The 19000-nt window shown below is 41.3% G+C and overlaps 1 protein-coding gene across 8 annotated transcripts in view; it reads left to right on the forward strand.

Moving 5' to 3' along the window:
* rims1b (regulating synaptic membrane exocytosis 1b) overlaps positions 1-18673 on the forward strand; it is a gene marked incomplete at its 5' end in the record, with an annotated part of 94159 nt that extends 75486 nt beyond the window's left edge. For 2 of the 8 annotated variants that reach the window (XM_083923289.1, XM_083923291.1), the window contains 13 exons: positions 1396-1473; positions 1968-2033; positions 4313-4426; positions 4878-4984; positions 7168-7271; positions 7392-7552; positions 7851-8006; positions 11877-12094; positions 15094-15238; positions 16728-16840; positions 17109-17210; positions 17461-17600; positions 18451-18673. In XM_083923289.1, coding sequence (XP_083779415.1) covers positions 1396-1473; positions 1968-2033; positions 4313-4426; positions 4878-4984; positions 7168-7271; positions 7392-7552; positions 7851-8006; positions 11877-12094; positions 15094-15238; positions 16728-16840; positions 17109-17210; positions 17461-17600; positions 18451-18669 — 1723 coding nt within the window. In that variant the 3' untranslated portion in view covers positions 18670-18673. Of the gene's footprint in view, positions 1-1395; positions 1474-1967; positions 2034-4312; positions 4427-4877; positions 4985-7167; positions 7272-7391; positions 7554-7850; positions 8007-11876; positions 12095-15093; positions 15239-16727; positions 16841-17108; positions 17211-17460; positions 17601-18450 lie in introns of all 8 variants that reach the window. The other 6 variants (XM_083923290.1, XM_083923296.1, XM_083923292.1 and 3 more) reach the window with 5 other exon arrangements.
* Positions 18674-19000: the final 327 nt, after the last annotated feature.

The following is a 19000-nucleotide window of genomic DNA, read 5'->3' on the forward strand; positions in this document are numbered from 1 at the left end:
AAATGTCAAGGTGCAACCTTCAGCCTAGCATAGCTTAGCATAAAGACTGGTAACAGGGAGAAACAGATAGCCTGGCTCTGTCCAAAGGTAAGAAAAACACAAATTATCGTTTTTCTTTTTGTAGAGATTAAACATGTTCATGTGACCTTAAGAAATCAATTAAATTTTTTTTTCCCCAAAATGTCAAACACCCTAACAGAAATAGATTAACAGCATTATTTAGATTAAGTTCCAATGAACTAACCTTTGTACAGTGATGCTTTGTTTCCACTGTATGTTACGCTCTGCTTGACTCAACTTGACTAACTTTTTCGTTGACAGAGCTTTTCTCAAATTAATTTTCCACTGCTGATAGTACCCCTCTCAGCTAATCGCCATATCGACGCCAGGTGAATCTGCCCTGACATCATGTTCAATCGTCTTTCATTGAATCCTTTTACTGTAACCAAACAAGAGGAAAATCTGCACCGCATTAGTTATACAAAATACTGTTCAGTGCAGTTTTGTCAGCTGCCATTTTTTAAAAATCTGGGTCAAGTGAATAAAAAAACTGTGGTCGCTATTGGTGGTAGCTTGGCTATTTAAAAATGGCTGGTTTGTGCAGGATATCCGGTGTTGCCCTAGTGACAAATTCTCTCTGACCGATCAGTGGTCTGCAGTGTTTTAACTTCAACTTCTAGTATCGGCTCAGCTCGCTTGGAACCTTGACTGAGGTGGAAGCAAAAACATGCTGTGTCCCAAATCGCGCACTGCAGTGAATGTACTGACATTTGGGCATTGTGTGCCCTATGTACTGACATGATCAGTGCACTAAATTCCCCTCAATAAGTGCTACCTCAAATCACACACTGCTGCAGCGCACTTACCGGAAATGATGATCGTATTTCTTCTTCTGTTTATTTTTCCGAAAGCTTTTCCAACAACTCTTCTGACTCAGAACACCGCCAAAAATCCAATTTGAATTAAGTCCTGCTTCTTCCGCTACGTAGACAAAATGGCGGCGATTGAGGGCTTTGAGTGTTCATCAATGCATTTTACCAACTTCCGACGTGAACGCACTTCCACCCTCAAAAAAAAAAACAGTTTGAGGGTGGAAGTGCCCTAACAAAAGACACAGGTACCAGGCGCTAGCTACAACTTATGCTAATGGAAAGCTATTCTGGTAGAGTCGAGTTGTACCATGCAGTGGAAAAGCAGCATAAGTGTTTGCAATGCTCACATTTCTAAAATTACTTGAAATGTATGGTGAGTCAAGTCAAGCTAAATCTTTTGACTGATATTATGCCAAAAAATTGGAAGAGAATTCACATTTTCCAAGCCTTGACTGTCCGACTAACAACATCTCCTGGTGTTCCTACCTTGGGATGCTCCTCCTCCCACCCTTCCGCCCTCTAGGTGCTCCAACTCTTTGCCCTGCAAGACTCCCCCAAGCCCCAGGATCTTAGTAGAACATGTGGCCCTTGAGGAAGAGAGGTATATCAGGCCTGCCCCCTCCTGCTGTCCCCAGCTCTTAAAACACTACGCCACAGCTCTGCTTGCCCGCTTGTACCTGCAAAGCCTATCCTGTAGCCCAGAGCTCATTCTGTAGATGATTGTATTGCACAGATCTTGTGACTTTCCCTTTTCCTGTCAGTACTTGTGGTCTAAAGCTGTGTAATCCCTCTTTTATTCTGCTGCACCTTCCTATTCCGCTTAGCGCCTGCTCTCAATTTCCCCACTTCTCCGTCTTGAAAGTGCTTTCAACACTGTTGCTGGTGGGGGGGTTACAGAAATGCACAATTCTCAGCTATACTGCTTTTACAAACCACAAAAACCAAACCATAAGTTCTCGGCTTGAGCCTTTTACATTATCCCCAACACATCAGTCATCATTCAGTTTTGTCATTTTGTGGGTCGTCATTCTCCATATCGTGTTTGTTTTTCTTCCTCTTTTTCTCTCTCTATGTGGTTGCTGTTTGCCAAAACAGACAGTGTAGCAATTCATCAAGTCCAAACTGTCAAAGGGGCAGCAAAAAAAGCCTGGAGGGGGAAAGGTAAGACCATTCATTCATTCTTTCATTCAATTGATCACAGTTCACTCACCTTATTTAATCTCTTCTCATAATTGCCACTCCTTCTTTGCTCCCCGGAGGGATGATATCTAACATCTGTGACTGGTTGTCAAAGCAGGAATATTGATTTTTTGTCAGTGCAGTACATAGCATTGAATGCTAGCTGGAAATCACAAAAGCTTCCTCATAACACCATGCAGGAACACATTAGGTATAAACACCACAAGTCAGCAAGTTTATGTTCTTAAAAATAACGTATTTTCCCCTTGATGTGAATGTGCTACCACCGTGGATTTCTAGGTGCTTGAATGTTGTGGTGAAAGGTTTACTTAGGTGTGAATAAGGCTACATTCACTTCAAAACCTCTGCTACAGCCAGCACCAGTTACCTTAGCTTAGCATAGTATGATGTCTAGGAACATCTAGCCTGGCTCTGTCCAAAGGTTTAAAAAAAAATGTCTATCGGCACCTCTAAAGCTCAGTATTTAACACATTATGGCAACGATTTGTGGTTTTATGGGGGGTTAGGGGCACAGCAGATTGATTATGATTATAATATTGAAGCATTTAGACAAGCCTGAAACTACAGATTTTACATCTGCATTCAACTCAATTCATTTCAATGTCCTTTCAAGATGATTCAAATGGGGGCGACTCATCTGATTCAGTGGTACCGTTCATTTCTTACAGGATAGTTAAAGTTAATCAGACATAGTTAACTTCCATTGTTATTTTGAAGTTTTCACATGATACAACACTTATTTCTTTGTTAGGCTTTGAAGATGATATATATATTATATAAAGTATTCATAAATGGACAGATTAGTGTGGTGTGAAAATAATTCACCTGTTAATCCAAAGTAGACACAATAAATTACATTTGGTATTCTAGTGATCTCTTTATCTAGAGTGCACATAGAGATGATATCTGTAGCCAGGTACAACAACACATTCACTTTCTTGGGAGACTGAGGCCATTTGGGTCAAACAAACTGATCCAGGTTTTGTTATTCCGTTCTATAAACCAGTGTGTTGTGCAGTAATCAGTGCATGATACAGTCTCTTTGTTCATCTTAAAGCTAGACTGGCTCCACTGCTACAGATCTGCTCAGAGACTGTGGGTCAAAGACTTGAGAGAAATCAGAGTTTGGGTCTTAAAGTGAAATTCCGGCTTTAAATCATCCCAGGCTCTTTTTCAGCAAATACACTCATCAAATAAGCCATCGAGACAATTTTTTCCTTGTAACAACTATTAACAACTAACAGTCGCTAGCTAACACTGATTAGCTAGTTGCACCACAGTTAACACATTAAAACAGCTTTTTTAACCACTAATACTGCTCAGAATAACACCATGCAGTAGTATGAGAATAGAATATAGACACATTAACTGAAAAACTAACAACGTAGTTAGTGAACCCAGAGTTTAATAAAAGAGTCTTTTGAAAGACTTACCAACTGGCCCAGGTACCAGCTCCTCTCATAGATAAGTCCATTCCAGTCAATTACCAAAGTCAATCCAAAAGGAAGGAAAACATTGATGCTTCAGCTAATGTGTAGGAACTCTTCTCATGCTACTGCAGAGGTTTGGTGTTATTTTGAGCAGTATTAGTGGTTAGAAAAGATGTGTTAATACCTTCAACGTGCTGCAACGAGCTAATCAGTGTTAGTTGCATTTGGCTGTTAGGGACTCTACCGGATATCCCCATCAATAGTTGTTACATGAAAAAAATTGTCTTGATGGCTTTTTCGATGAGTATATTTGCAGAAAAAGACCCTGGGATGTTTTTATTCTATAATTTCACTTTAAGTATGCCTTCGAGTGTAGACTAAGCACTGAATGTTAAAGGGAGAAATTCAGTTGATTTTATTGTAGCCGATTTATTGGTAATGTCTGATGTAATCTATATGTGTAATATTGTTTTGTTGTGCATGTGGAACAGATAAAGTGTAATCGTGTCAAATTTAACTTAAAATATCGATGAATTAATGACTGTATTTTGCTCACCTTAGCCACTGCACTGGAGATACAGTATTTCCTCGTATGCTATGCAGAGTGCATCAGCTGTATCAGATTGATGATTATTTCCATTTCAGCCATAATGCCTTGTGGACGCTGTCTGTACACTCTTTGCATTATGCATAGTCTAAAAAGCATTAAACACAGCCCCAAAATGAGTTACATATGTTGTATAATTTTCATTTGATTTGCTGTATTTATAAGGTTTTATATTTTCATTTCATTTTATTTGCTGATGGCAGTCGTATCCAGCCCACCTCTATCCTGAGGGGCAGTAGGGGGAGAGGGGGCCCACTGAGGCCCTTTGGCCAGACAGCCTTGGCTGGGTCCTGCCCAAACTCACCACGGCTAGACAGGTGCATGCTACAGCCAGCACTACGCCTCTCCTCCCCTGTGTGCTGATTTCCTTTGTCACTGAGTGTGGTTATACTGTATGCACAAGTACCACATGCCACATGTAAATTGGGGGTACCATAAGGTATGAAGCTGTGGATAGTGAAGGATATTATACAAACGTACAATCTCAACATTCTGATACAGAACCTTGGATGTATGACAAATAGTAAGACACGGTGCATACTGTCTGTAAACACACTCAGTGCCACCTGCTTTACTTCTCCCTTACTGATGATTCTGATCCATTCCTCTCCTCTCCTAACATGACCTTTGACCTTTAAAACTTCCCATCAGTCTCTTATTGTGATTCAGTGTCAGCCTTCACTTCAGTTAGTGATGAACACAGTTATAATAGCATGTTTTAATACCTCCTCTCCTATCTCCTTGTGTTTTTCTGTTCCTGCCTGTCAGAGCACACCCTCATGGCAGCCCCTCTTCTCCAACGGGGACACCCTCATCAGGTCGCAGGGGCAGGCAGCTGCCTCAACTCCCCGCAAAAAGCAGCAGTATAGAGCAAGGTATGTTGTCTGCAGGAATGTATAGATGTTTCTGGTTATATATATATTGATATATATAAACTTCCACTCGCAAAAATAAGGAAATGCAAAGGTCTTATTGTTTTTTTGCTAATTAGCTGCTAAACAAATGCTAAATTTGCATCTCTTCTTACTGATCATCCGGTTCCAAAGCGGAGGAACAGCTGAAGGAAAAATAAGATAAATATCAGGTCAAACATTCGCTACAAACAAGACACGAATATCTCATGCTTTGGCTAAGTTTTCAGTGAACTTTAAAAAAAGGTTGCTTCAGCAGTTGCTTCACTTCCTGTGGAGTCAATGAGTGGGAATACAGACAATACCATTGTAACCCGGAGGTTGTATTATCCTGAAATCTTGTGAACAGGATTCAAGCATTCTGCTGCCACCTTGTGACTACAGTTATCATGTGTACCCCCCATTTTATCCCTGCTACTGCCTTTAAGTGGCAAGAAGTGTGCAAATGAAACCAACAACATATAAGGCTTCAATTCAATTCAATTTAAATTCAGTTATATTTTATAGTGCCAAATCATAACAAAAGTTATCTCAGGACACTTTACAGAGTAGGTAAAGACCACACTATGACTTATTTGTAATTTACATAGACCCAACAATTCCCCCGTAGAGTACAGTGGCAATAAAAACCTTCCCTATAACAGACAGGAACGTCAGACAGACCCAGCTCTGTGGAGGACGGACATCTGTGTTGGGGAGAAAGAAAAGGAGAAAGAAAGAGAGAAAAGACGGACAGATGGACAGAGAGAGACACACTTCCAGAGATGCAAGCAACCACAATTAACAGTGACTATAGTGATAGCTAAAGCAATGTGAATATAACTTATAAGTTATGGCAGTTAATACAGTAGAACAGCAAGAAAACAGGCAAAGCCAGAGTGACAGAACATGGCGATGATAATAATTATGTTGGCAAACATGGAGTTGAATTAGTAACAGAGGAGAGAAGCTCAGAGTATCTGGAAAAGTATTATTCCCCGGCAGACTAGGCCTATAGCAGCATCATTAAGCAGAACAAAATCATCTTAAAAATAACAACATAGCTGAGGGCTCGTAAGCCCTAGCTGTAAGCTTTATCAAAGATTTGAGAAGTGGGGGAACACATAATAAAGTCATGGCTAATAGGTCATGTTACCACATAACATTATAATTAGTGATAGAATGATTAATGGGGCACATTAATACCATTTTGAGATCATCGGCATCGGCCGATCCCTGCACTCATAAACAAAATTGTCGGCAGACACACGCCATCAACCAGCTAAATGATTGTACTGAATGGATGCCCTCAGCCCCCAGTCTGACTCCTGAAGAGTAAAAATGTATCATATTTGTAATTTGGGATGGTAAGCTGTAAGGACAAAAGACGATTCAAAACTATGATGTGAGTTACAGCTTACAACTGAACACAGTCTAAACAGACACACTGCAGAACAGTGTTAAATACATTTTAACAATTGTCTCTCATTTGTTATTATCATTATTATTATTATTATTATTATTATTATTATTAAATTGTTGTATTTTATCTGATGCAACAAGAAAAACAAGATAAAAACATAACATCAAGGTAACACTTGAAATGATCTAGAAGAGACTTCAGCAAATCTCCTTGTCTGTTTCTAGTGTCTGAAGTGAAAAACATATAGATAATAAATTTGTATCCACAGGAATATAATTTCACAATTCTTTACTCATGTCATTGCCATAAATGTGGCTCACAAATGAGTGCTCTATCCCCAAACCCTTCTCAGAAGTTATGGCTTAGAATGTTTTATGTGACTTGTTGTAGCTCACTTGGCTGCCAAGTGGCTCGGGTTTAATGTAGAAAATCTGAACTTCCAGTCCATCACAACTTAACATCTGATTTTTCCCAATTTGGTAAACCCATCTCAAAAAACAATTATTTGGCATTTGTTCACATGTTGATTGTGAGCATTTGTGTCTGACCCTCCTACAGTAGCATCCATCATGAGGGATGTTGCACTTGAGTGCCATCCGTAAACATCATGCTCCATCTAGTGTCACAAACCAGAGCCTGCATCTTTTCTGCCTGTAGTTTTGGGAATAAACTACTGTTCTGATACATTATTCCTTCTTTTCTCTTTCTCTGCTGTATTGTACTCTTTTTATTTTTCTTGTCTCAGCCCTTGCGGTAGAGGAGCGAGCCCGACAGCTGCCGATGAAAATACATTCCTACCGGCCTTCAGCCTCCCACGACCCTGAGATGGACCTCAAGACCAAACGAGAGGTTTGCGTTTTCTTATCTCCTCCTGCATTTGATACTTTATTTATACTGTATTATATTTTTATTATATTGAGCATAATCATAATTCCTCTCCCGCCCTCTGCCCTTCGTCTCTGTCTGAAGATGTACGCAGAACAGAGGCGTAGCAGCGACAACATGTCGGCCAGATCATCAGACAGTGATATGAGCGATGTGTCGGCCCTCTCCCGTGCCAGCAGTGCCTCCCGCCTCAGTAGCACCAGCTACATGTCTATCCAATCAGAACGACCCGGGGGGCGACTCAGGTCAGTCCTGTGCTGGTCATGTGCTCGCTTTAAATATATCTGTCAGACCGTCCTATTTTAATTACAGTCGTCCATCCACATACAGTGAGTTGAGCCCTTTTGAATCAGCCTAAATGTTTGGGGAACTGCAGGTTATATGTTACATGCATGCTAATCACCGTGTGTCTTTGTGTTCTATTTCTGCATGCCAACTGCTGCACGTTTGTGTCCTTCTGCACGCTCTGTCTCCTCTCTCCTCACACACACACACCTGCAAAACATACACTGAACGGGGAAAATCCAAACACACTGAACTCAGATCCAAGTCATTAGAGGAGGAGGAGAAGAGGGACAGGAGGATCTCCTGGGGGGTGAACGGAGAGGAAGAGAGGAGGAGGGCGGCAGGAAAGAGGCGTTTCTCCGAGGAGTTGAAGCGCAGGAGACACACTGTAGCTGGAGACACGAGGGAGTCCAGGTAAAGATCAATAGAAATCAAATGGTGAATTCACAGATGATGGCAGACCATCCATCTTCTCACTGTAAAAGCACCTCCAGATCCCCAGGGTAGAATCCCTAAATTCTTATTAATTTAAGACCACAGAACACAACAGAAACTTTTTTAATGGCAGCAATTATAGTCAATTTCTTACTGATCTCTGTTGGGAAGTTATTTTCTTTTTGCTTACAGCCTCCCAAGAGAGGTCAGAGGTCAGCTGGAACATTTACTCTTGCTCTCACTGACACTAGGGTTAAACTTCCAGCTGAAGGACGTTTTATCCTTTATGTTTTAGGTGCAGTTATTATAAACTTACCCACTCTCAAAGTCATCATGTACCCGTCATGGTAGTTTAAGGTTAAAGTGGCACCTTACAACACAAAGATTAGTGTACACGTCATGAGCTCCTCAGCCTGTAAATATGGGTTTGTTATCTCTGTGGCTCTTGAGGAGCTTAGTTAAGATTTGAGAAAATAACCTGATGTCATCAGAGGACTAAACATTTTGAGAGAGAACATACAAACCAGGATTATTGAGTTACTTTCTCATCGCTGGAGTATGTTCTGGCTGCACATAAACATTCTGGTGCGGAGGGAAAAACGCTCTGGCATGTTTGTATTTCTCTAAACCAATCACAATCATCAAGACTATGGAGTTAAAGAGGCTGGATGTTTGAGGGACCATTCATTTAAAATGTTCTTCTTTTAATCTCCCAAAAGTCCCCTGATTTTATGGAGTGACACACTAAATAGTATTACACAGCAGTTTTTTTTAACTGAAATAAAATGTGAAAATGTTTATAAGACTTGATTATGAGATTCAATTAAAACTCTTTTTTCAAAAAATAAAACGACTGGCAGATTTTTCTTTTTTAAATCGGCATAAATTATGCCTGTAATTCAGTAACAGTTAAGGTTGCCGTAGTGACATGATGATGAGATGATGCAGCACGTTTGTTCATGAGTACTGAGTTGTCCTACGCTGAGGGGGTCATTAAAGAAACCCACGTTACACAGTCGAAGCTGTCTCTGTGCTCTTACTCTATCCACGTCCCCAAAGAACTTTTGTGTAATAACTACGAGTTAATAGTTAATGCTAAGGGAAAACCAGCATTACAATGGTGCCAGCGGGTTTTTTTTATTTTGCATTTTTGAGTTTTGCCAGAGAATATCAAGCTGACTGTTCCACGACGCCACCTTTTTAATGTAGCACATATACCTATACCAAAAAATCACTAACAACAAATATAAAAGCTAAACTAAAACTAGCCAATCAAATCCAACTGCTGAAATTAATAATCAAAAGGTGCATTTAAAATAAAAACTCCCCCACGTTCTCCTGATGTGCACACACACACATCCCTGACTGACCAGTAGCAGTGTGACGACAGGGACAAACGACACCCTCTCAGTGGGCCTCAGTGGTGGTGTAGTGTAGCTTATTAACTGGCTGAGAGAGAGAGAGAAAGAGAGAGAGAGAGGGCCCCAGTCTTTATGGCCTTACCACAGATCCAATAGAGCGTTATAAAAGCAGGGCCCCACAGCCTTTGACATGCTTTCTAGAGCCGGAGGTGGGAGAGATCATTTTCTAATTTATTGAACTTTGTCACTTTAAAATTAGAGGCACATGGTCACAAGTCTGTGGACAAAGGAGAAATGACCCAGTTCTCTAAGGCTGTCGTCAGACAGACCGTGAAATAGAAGTTAGATTTTTTTTTAAAGCAGACGATGGAGTCAGCATACATTTCTAAAGAGTGGTCAGTCCGTTTTAGAAGGCCTGTAATGGGGCTTATCTATCATTCAGACAAGGTGTCAGTTTTTAGAGACACAAGGGGAAGGAATTAGTAATTCAGTGATGAACGAGGATGGCTGGCCTCAGGTCAGTTTCCCCTCAGAGGGGGTTATTAATATCTGTATTCAGTGGATGCTCTCACTTCTGCTACAGGCCAGTTTGATGATAGATTATGGACGTGACTTAGTATATAGATGAAAGGAAACAGGTTGTGTGAGGTTGCATTAGCACTCGAACCCTCCTTACATCTTCTGTTACCTATGTTCATTAACCTTCCCACTGCTTAATATACATCAATTTCATATAATTCCCTGGACACTGCTTATTTCAGCTTTATTGCTTGAATCACCTTTTATTGTCTTCGTTTTCATATATTTAGTGTCACCTGCTGTTGGATGAGAATTTTAGTATTTCAAAATATTGACCTTTCAGAATAAAAGCACATAAAAAAATACAACACCGTAGTTAAATAGCAATGTGCATTTTATAGGATATTGTTTGTCATTTTTTTTTCATATTTGGCCCTTGTTTTCTGTGCCTGTGTATGTTTGTACAATCCCCTCTGCATGTCTCAGATCCTTCCTTGCATTCATCCTGTGTTGTGACTGCAAAGACCCACTCCATCCTCCAGACCTGGATCCTCCCCTCTCATCCTCTCCCTCTGCTGCATGTGCTTCCTTAACCCCCCTGCAGGGGGCGGTGGAGAGGCCTCAAACCACCCTCCCCCTTCCCGGTCGATCACTGGATCCCCTGGGCCACTGGACTGTGGCTGTCAGGGGCCCACTTGAAGCGGGGGCTTTTGGGGATAGGGGCAGCATAGCTGGGCTCTCCTGCAGCACTTTGACCCCATCTGAGGGGATGGACATGTGGCGGCTCCTCCGAACTCCTAGGAGCAGCTTCTGTCCGCGTGTAGTGGCTCGTTTAAGAAGAATGAACTTTAATACTTGAAATGATAAGCAGCTTGGACCGTGAGGACATTTAACTGTAACCAGAATTCTCTCTTGAGACACACATACATTTTCTGGAGAGTCTGGTCCAGATGGCAGCAAACATCAAACCAACTCTAATATTTAAAGGGGATCTATTACGCTTTTCCTTATTACTGTCATCATCTTGTTAGAATTGTTGAATGTTCATGCTTAACATGACCACAGTCTCAAATTATATGGTAAATGTGTTTATGGGTAACCAGTCTAACCCTCCTGAGTAGATCTGCTCAGGATACAGACTGCTGGAAACGCCTCCTTTCAGACAGTTTTTCTACTTTGTTGCCGGTCTGACATCAAGACTTCTTAGATTTTCAAATAGGGTCATCCGCTCCATGCACGTCACACCAGGCAGGCCCACAAAGTACAGCTCAAACAGCGCTTGTAGAATGTGCTGCTGTATGCTGCATGTAGCTACATGCTAGCAGCAGAGAATCTTCAAGAATATTTGTTGCTTGTGTTGTTCATTTCTAACTACTTTAGGACCATAGGCCTGCTACAACATGTCCTGTTGGTTTATAAAGCGTTATTTGTGATCTATTTTGTTGCCCCACAGTCCACTGTTTACTACAGGGAACAGTGGAGAGAAGACAAGGAAGTGCCTGACCAATCAGAGTCGCCTGGGCTTATAGTGAGGGGGGGCTTTAAAAAGGAGGTGCTGCAACAGAGCACCCAAGACAGAGGGTGCAGCAGCCATGAGCAGTATGAGAAAGATAAAGTGTTTCTTGAACATTAAAGCCTGTAAACATGTTCTAGTAGAAACACAAAATCCATGTATGAACCTATAAGGACTATAATAGTTCTCTGTTAAAATTGAGTTATTTGGTAAGATAACTCACTTGTCTGTCATGATCATTCCCTTCCTTGATCCCAGCTGTATCTGTTACTTGATTCACCTGCTCTGTGATTAAACATCATCCCTTATCCTCGACCACGGTCAGTTTGAAAGGTTACAAATATCCCCATCCACCACTTCTTGCAGGTACAGTACAGAGGAGGTTACAGAGACCTTAATAACATCCCTGCTTCATTACACCAGATCAGAATGTCACTAAGAATCCTCTCTCTCCAGTCGGCAGATGCGATCGTCGGTGGGCCGCAACATGCTGAAGAGCTCCAGTGTGAGCGGAGAGATCTACACCCAGGAGCGCACCGACGGCAGCCAATCAGACACGGCGCTGGGCACGGTGGGTGGCGGCAGCAAGAAGAGGCGCTCCAGCCTCAGTGCGCGGGTGGTAGCCATCGTTGGCAACCGTCGCAGTCGCAGCACTTCGCAGATCAGTGGCCCTGGTGAGTTGCCATGGAAACTAAAAATAGACAGTGGTGACTGTGTGATATGAATGGGACACATTTCCTCCCAAAAATAGAATGGGAACTATATATTAAAAGTAAAAGTAAAAAAGATCAAATTTAGGGGGTTTACTCGTTAAGTGTGAAATCTTCAAATCATCCTTTAAAAACCTTTGTGTTCACAGATGCCACATCCTTATACAGCAGGGGTCTCAAACTACATCTGACCACGAGACAAGTTCATATATTTGGTTAATTTCTTTTTGCAAGTCTGCAAAAAATAGCTCTCAACATAAAACCAAAAGATTGGTCCTGAGAAGCAGACTGTACCAAAACACCACAAATTGCAAGTTTCCTTTTGTTGTGTAAAAGACAAACCTCTGCTGCCCTAGCGCTCGTTATAAAGACAAACAACCAAATAATATGTTTCTGAGAGTTTCAGAACATTGTGGCCGGCTGAGAGCCCCTCGCAGCTCAGCTCCCAGCCACATAAAAGTGTCTGGAAGAGTCCAGCATGCACTTTTACCACAGGAGGGAGGGGGGCCGTACGACTCATGATGAAAGCTAAACAATGTACTCCTCCTTCTTTGTAGTGGACATTAAAAGCTATTAGAGAGCATTAGGCCTGAGGGGGTCTTTTTAGAGAGACGACAGAGGAAGTAGAGATAAACCTTAATGTGAAAAATATTTCCTGTAAACAATGGATGAGAGAAATAGCAGGTAAAGGAGACTTCCATTTTAGAAAATAAGTATTATTTAACATGTTATGGTAGGTTGTGTCTGGTTCAGGCTGTTTAAGTGCTGCTGACCACCTCACCTTAGGTGTAAAAATGTATCTCATGCTCAGCGGCATATACAAAGGGTTGATGCAAGGCTGCTACATTTTTCTCTTTGCACTATACATGGCAATTTAATGAGTCAGAATGCGGACGCACCCCAGTCCAAGATGCCACATATTGTTGTTTGGGTGTTTTTTCTGCCCAACAATTTCCTGTTTACTACTGATTACCAGATTCAGTAGGACATGGGTAAGAGAGAGACTTGGGCCATGCTTCAGAAAGAGAGATCAGAGAGTCCTTGGGCTTTCAAAACTAGTGCATTGCCTGAAGAAAGCAAGTATTACTATGGAAAAGGGGTAGCCAAATGAGGTTATACATGCCCAAATCTAGCCCCAAACGGTTGATGGTATTCTTTTCCTCTCCCACTGGTTGTCATGACAACTGTAACATCACGCTGATGTGGTCCAAGTTGTTTAACAAGTTTGTCTGCTCCTGATCTTTTCTTAAACAGATTTCATTTTTTGAGATATTTAACAGTTAAGAACAGGGGTCCACTCCCTGTTGTGGTCCCTCCCACTACAACTATCATTTCAGTTTATGGTCACACGAGGCTGTCAGTCACCATCAGAAACACAACAAGAGAGACTTGGGCAGAGGTTAGGGGAGTGGTTTGATCGCCTTGAGGTCCCATGTATTCGTCCATAGAGCAAAGCAAGCTGTATGCGCTACCTCTTAATGAGTGTCTATCAGGAACCGATGGGCACTACGAAAAAGAGCCTTCAACCCTGTCTGAGAACTGTAAATTCACATGACCATCTTTCCTCTCCTCGGAAGCAGCGCAGCTCACCAGAGACAGAGATGAGAGATAAAATAAATGTTTCAGTGCAGTCGTTGCTTTTGGTTAATAGTATTGCAGAAAATGTATTATAAACAATTTTAATCATAGGATGAAAATAATGAATAAATAAAATCAAGAAAAAATTAACTGATTTTGATATAGAGCAGTAGGGCGGCCCTAGCGCCCTCTATGTGCTAGCCACCACTGGTTGTGACTAAGATGCTGTTTACACTTTTTTTTAAAAATGTGTTTCATTGATCACAAGGCAAGTTGAACAGCCGAGGTAATTGTCCGTGCCTACATCGCTGCCATTAAAAGGTCAAAGGGCCCGTGCACAGTCGTGACGTCCTTCCATAGGACAAGTTATAGAGCATTGCTGCGCTGTCACCATGTTCGCATTGATTAGGTGTTTTCCTTGTTGGGGACACAACAGAATGTATTTGAGTTTATACGACAAGAAAAACTCATCCTAGACCACTTTGGCAGAGGGTTGGAGTGATCAGATCACAAGCTCTGTCCGCTTGTGATCTGATCACTCAGGATGCATATTAAAACCAAGTGTAAACAGAGTGTAAAAGGGATATGTTACTACATCAATAATTATACTAGCACACTCATTAAAGGAAACGGTTCTTTTAATCCTCTGTGATTTTCTGTTCTGAATGAAAGACTTTGTGAGGCACCAGTAGTAAAAAGTTCAAAGGAAAATGTAGCAGCCAATAAGGTTGGGCAGTGCGGGTTGCCTGGGTTGTCTGTTGTTGTTGCTACAGATAGAAGAATCATTTTGAGTTGAGAGCTAGCTAATGGATTCCACTCCACTCAAAGAAAGACTTAAATACTGTTGTAAAATTAATTGATTAGTCCAAATTAGCCGTTAACCTGTTTGAGTCATCACTGGTCATGGAGCAGGCTGATCACTGACACACTGTGCAACGAACCTGGTAACCCGACTGCTAGAATTATGTTTTGTTGTTGCGACTACGATCTTGAGACACTGGATGACAGTGGTCAGCTCATTCTCCATATTCAACCTTTGAGCATGACATTTATCATACAGACATGGAGGTGTATTGATCTTCTCATCTAACAGTTTGCAAGAAAAGGAATAAGTGTATTTCCCAAAATGTCAAACTATTCATTGAAGTTGGATCATCATGATTTTGTCTTTTGCAGATTATTAAACTGAACTATCAGTTAAAAAACAAAAACTTGACCGTTGGGCGTCAACTCCACATCAGTGGCAGCAGTAGACTCATTAGATCTGACTGGGGTTAAAATGTTATCTCATTTCACTAATGCTGTGGTCAAAAGGTGAAAAATGAGTACGACAACACCTTTGACTACATTATTGTGATGATTCCTGTCTCTCCTCTTTCATCCAGAAGGGAAGAGTAAGAAGGAGAAGGGCGCACCTATCCAAAGGAGCACAGAGACCGGCATGGCAGTAGAGCTGACCAGGAACATGAGCCGCCAGCCCAGCAAAGAGTCCAACAATGGCAGCATGAACAGCTACAACTCTGAGGGGAAGTCAGTAAACCCCACACTTTCTGCTTTGATCACAGCCATATACACACTCTCTACATCCTTTTCTCTCTCTTAAAGGAGAATGGCACATGATAGGTTTTTATGGAGTCATTTTATAGTTGATTAAGATTCATTTCCGTCTCTGTCTGCCGTGTTTTCAGGTTATGTTAATTATTTTTTATTTAGTTGCTTTCAAACTGACCGAAATGGACCGTTTGAGACTGATACAGATTCATTGATTACCAATATGGCAGCCGATAAAGTGATTTTTTTGAGCTGGAATGAAAATAGACCTTTACTGTGTGGATGGGCTCAGATTTTTTTAAAATCTAAAATAATGAAAAAGCAAAAAACAAAAAATGTGTCAGGAAAGCTCAAGAAGCCATAAGCTCAAGGAACCTTCCCTCAAATTCAGAAGAAAAACATCGTAACAAAAAATAAAACTAAGCTAAGGAAAATAACACAAAAAATGACAAGAAACGCACAACATGAACAGAAAAATTTACCAATGAGAAGGCGACCATCCAATAAAAACAAAATACAAGCAATCATGAAAAAAATTGGGGAAAAACGAATATAAGCGTACACATCAAGAAATATGAAACATGAGTTAAATGTGCTTCTTTTTAAAATTTTCTAAAGATGACAAACTCTTTATAACATATTATTTGACATCCCGCATCTGTGCACACTTTCTGAAACAAATAACTTTATTAAAGAATATTATACATTATTTAAACAATATATTACATTGTCAACCAATTCTAGATATGAACACTGAGGAAATAAAGAAGAAATACAAATAAAATAAGTAGATAAATAGTTCTGTATGCTTAGCATCAGTCAGTTGCTGCCCAATTAAATAAATGAAAAATTTGTTTAAAAAAAAAAGAAGCTATAGGACCCCATTTCTAAATCACCCTAAGCATCATTTTCTACATTATATGTTCTATAAAAAGGTTTTCATATCCATGCATATCAAAAAGCTTCATGTAGTGTATGCTGATAACAATAGATCCCTACAGTATATGTCTATGATATAAGGCTGATATCGACCGATAATATTGGCTGACCGTTATATTGGTCTGACACCTCTTCAAACAGCAAATGTCACACTCTTTTGCTACCATAGTTACTGTCCCAACCGACTAAACCCCCCTTAATCAAATGTGGAGGATGTGACAGTGACGTTTGTATGGCAGCTTGTCCTGAGGGACTGTATCAACTGACAGTAAACAGACTGTTATATAATGAGCGCACAGTTAAAACACAAACTTCGACTGAATCTAATTAAGGCCTGGTGTTTTCTGTGATGGATTCTCTCGCTTGGCCAATTTTTGAGATGTTTTCCATGCTGTAAATAATGAATGGCAGCAAATGGCTCCTCCCGAACACAGCAAAATGAGCTCTGTAGTCTCAAATTTGCTGACTGTGTGGTGATATTGGTCATTTTTGTCGTAATTTATTCATGTTTGTGTGTTTTCTGTGTTAGCTTGATCTTCTCTGGAGTCAATCTGGGTGCCAGCAGTCAGTTCAGTGATTTCCTGGATGGCCTGGGACCGGCTCAGTTAGTGGGGAGGCAAACACTGGCCACTCCAGCAATCGGTAAGATTCTCCCCACTCCCTCTCCTCACTTGAACTATATTACTGCAATATAGTAATAATATCATGGAGTGTATAATGAAATAATATAGTTTAACATAATAAATATGCTATACACTGCTCTCACCCTTAATAAAAACGTCTCCTACACTACCACCCTTGTGGCATATTTGTTTATGTTGGATTACCTTTATCTCTGCAGTACACACCGTCATCCATCTCTCCCAGTTGAATTAAACCAATCCCCTTTTCACTTTTTTTTGTGGTCCAGGTGACATCCAGATTGGTATGATGGAGAAAAAGGGTCAGCTGGAGGTGGAAGTCATCAGAGCTCGAGGACTCGTACAAAAGCCAGGATCCAAATCCCTCCCCGGTGAGAACCTGACTGACCGTGAGATACCAAAGAGCAACTAATCCCTCCCTCCCTCAGCCATACGTTGACATTATTATCTGATGTATACTCTACACCCAGTGAAATCCAGCAGATTCTCCCAGTTAAACCCTCTCTGTGTTTTCCCTTCCTTCCTCCCTCAAAGATAGAACCAGCTGTGAGATCTGATTATACTGGAGAGTCGCTGTGTTCCTCACTAATGTCTTTTTTATTGCTTTGCCTCTGCCTTCAGCTCCATATGTCAAGGTCTATCTGCTGAATAATGGAGCGTACGTAGCCAAAAAGAAAACCAAGATTGCACGGAAAACACTTGACCCACTGTACCAGCAAGCACTGCTATTCGAGGAAAGCCCACAGGGTAAAGTCTTACAGGTGAGTTATATTTCTCTTCAACACAAAGTAAAATGTTTTTTTTTTTCCATAGTCAGGGTTTTTTTCTTGCCAAAATATGGGCGGAGGCGGGCAGGGAAGCGAAAATTTTGCGGTACATGTTCGTGCAAGAGAGCCGAAACTAGCACAATCCAAAACGGATTATGTCAGAAAATAAGATCTGTGACTCATGTTTATGATACTTTCCCGTTTTGTTCACTCAATCTTCACCAAAAACTTTTTATATTATATTTGAAACTTAAATGTAATCACCAGAAGTAAGAAGCTAATGTAAAACATTATAAAATGGGGAATTTTACTTGCTGTAGACCCATAAATAAAACAAAATAACATCCATAAGAACACTCTCGCCTGTTAGGGGTGATGATGTTTAATGTCCCCGACAGGATTTGTGTTTTGATGCGCAATAGTTCACCTCACCTGTTTCAAAAGTACTGGAGTCCTCCTGTCGCCAAGCAGGAAATGAAACCACCACGTCGCTCTGCGCCGGTGGGGCGCGTTCATGCTTAGCACGCTTGAACGGAGCAGAGCCCCTCTGAGTCCTGCAGGAACACAAGCAGCGCCTCAACGTCTTTTTGCGGCCCGGAGCTGAAATCAAACGCACCCATACTGCTGCGCTCGAGTTGAACCGAGTTGAAAACATGAGCTTCCATAGAACTACATTGATTTTCAATCAAGGTTCCAGCGCAGCGGCAGACAATTTGAGCGAGGCGGTCGCCTCCAAATTCATAATGCAGAAAAAAACTCTGAAAGTCATGCTGATAGAATGTGTTTTAGCAGGAGGTGTGACGTAGACTGCTGTGTAATTTGACAGAAAATGTTTTTCCTTCAGGTGATTGTATGGGGGGACTACGGCCGCATGGACCATAAAAGCTTCATGGGAGTTGCACAAATCCTATTGGAGGAACTGGACTTATCAAGCACAGTCATTGGTTGGTACAAGTTGTTCCCACCGTCCTCCTTGGTGGATCCAACACTCGCCTCCCTAACACGGCGGGCTTCCCAGTCGTCACTCGACAGCTCCTCCGGACCTCCTGGGGTCCGATCCTAGTGGACCAACGGCTCTACACCGCTCGGCGAGTAACTAACTCATAAAACGTACTGTAGAAAGAGGAAAAAGATGGCGGAAATGTAAAACAACAACAATCAGAAACTCTCACAACGAGAAAGCTTTGTTGAGATCTGACAATCACTCCTGTCGCGGTTAATTTTGTCTGTTGTAGGGAGCGCCACATTTCAGTGTTTCATATCCATTCAGAAAATCTCATGGTTTTTCTCTGTGTATGCTGAAGAAGCAGGGCTATCGACAGACGACAAGCAGTAGCTCTCGAGACGGGGGAAAGTGAGAATTAAATGAAGCAGGGTGATTTTTAACTGAATCA

This window comes from Echiichthys vipera (genome assembly GCF_963691815.1).
Source record: "Echiichthys vipera genome assembly, chromosome: 2".
Taxonomy (NCBI): domain Eukaryota; kingdom Metazoa; phylum Chordata; class Actinopteri; order Perciformes; family Trachinidae; genus Echiichthys; species Echiichthys vipera.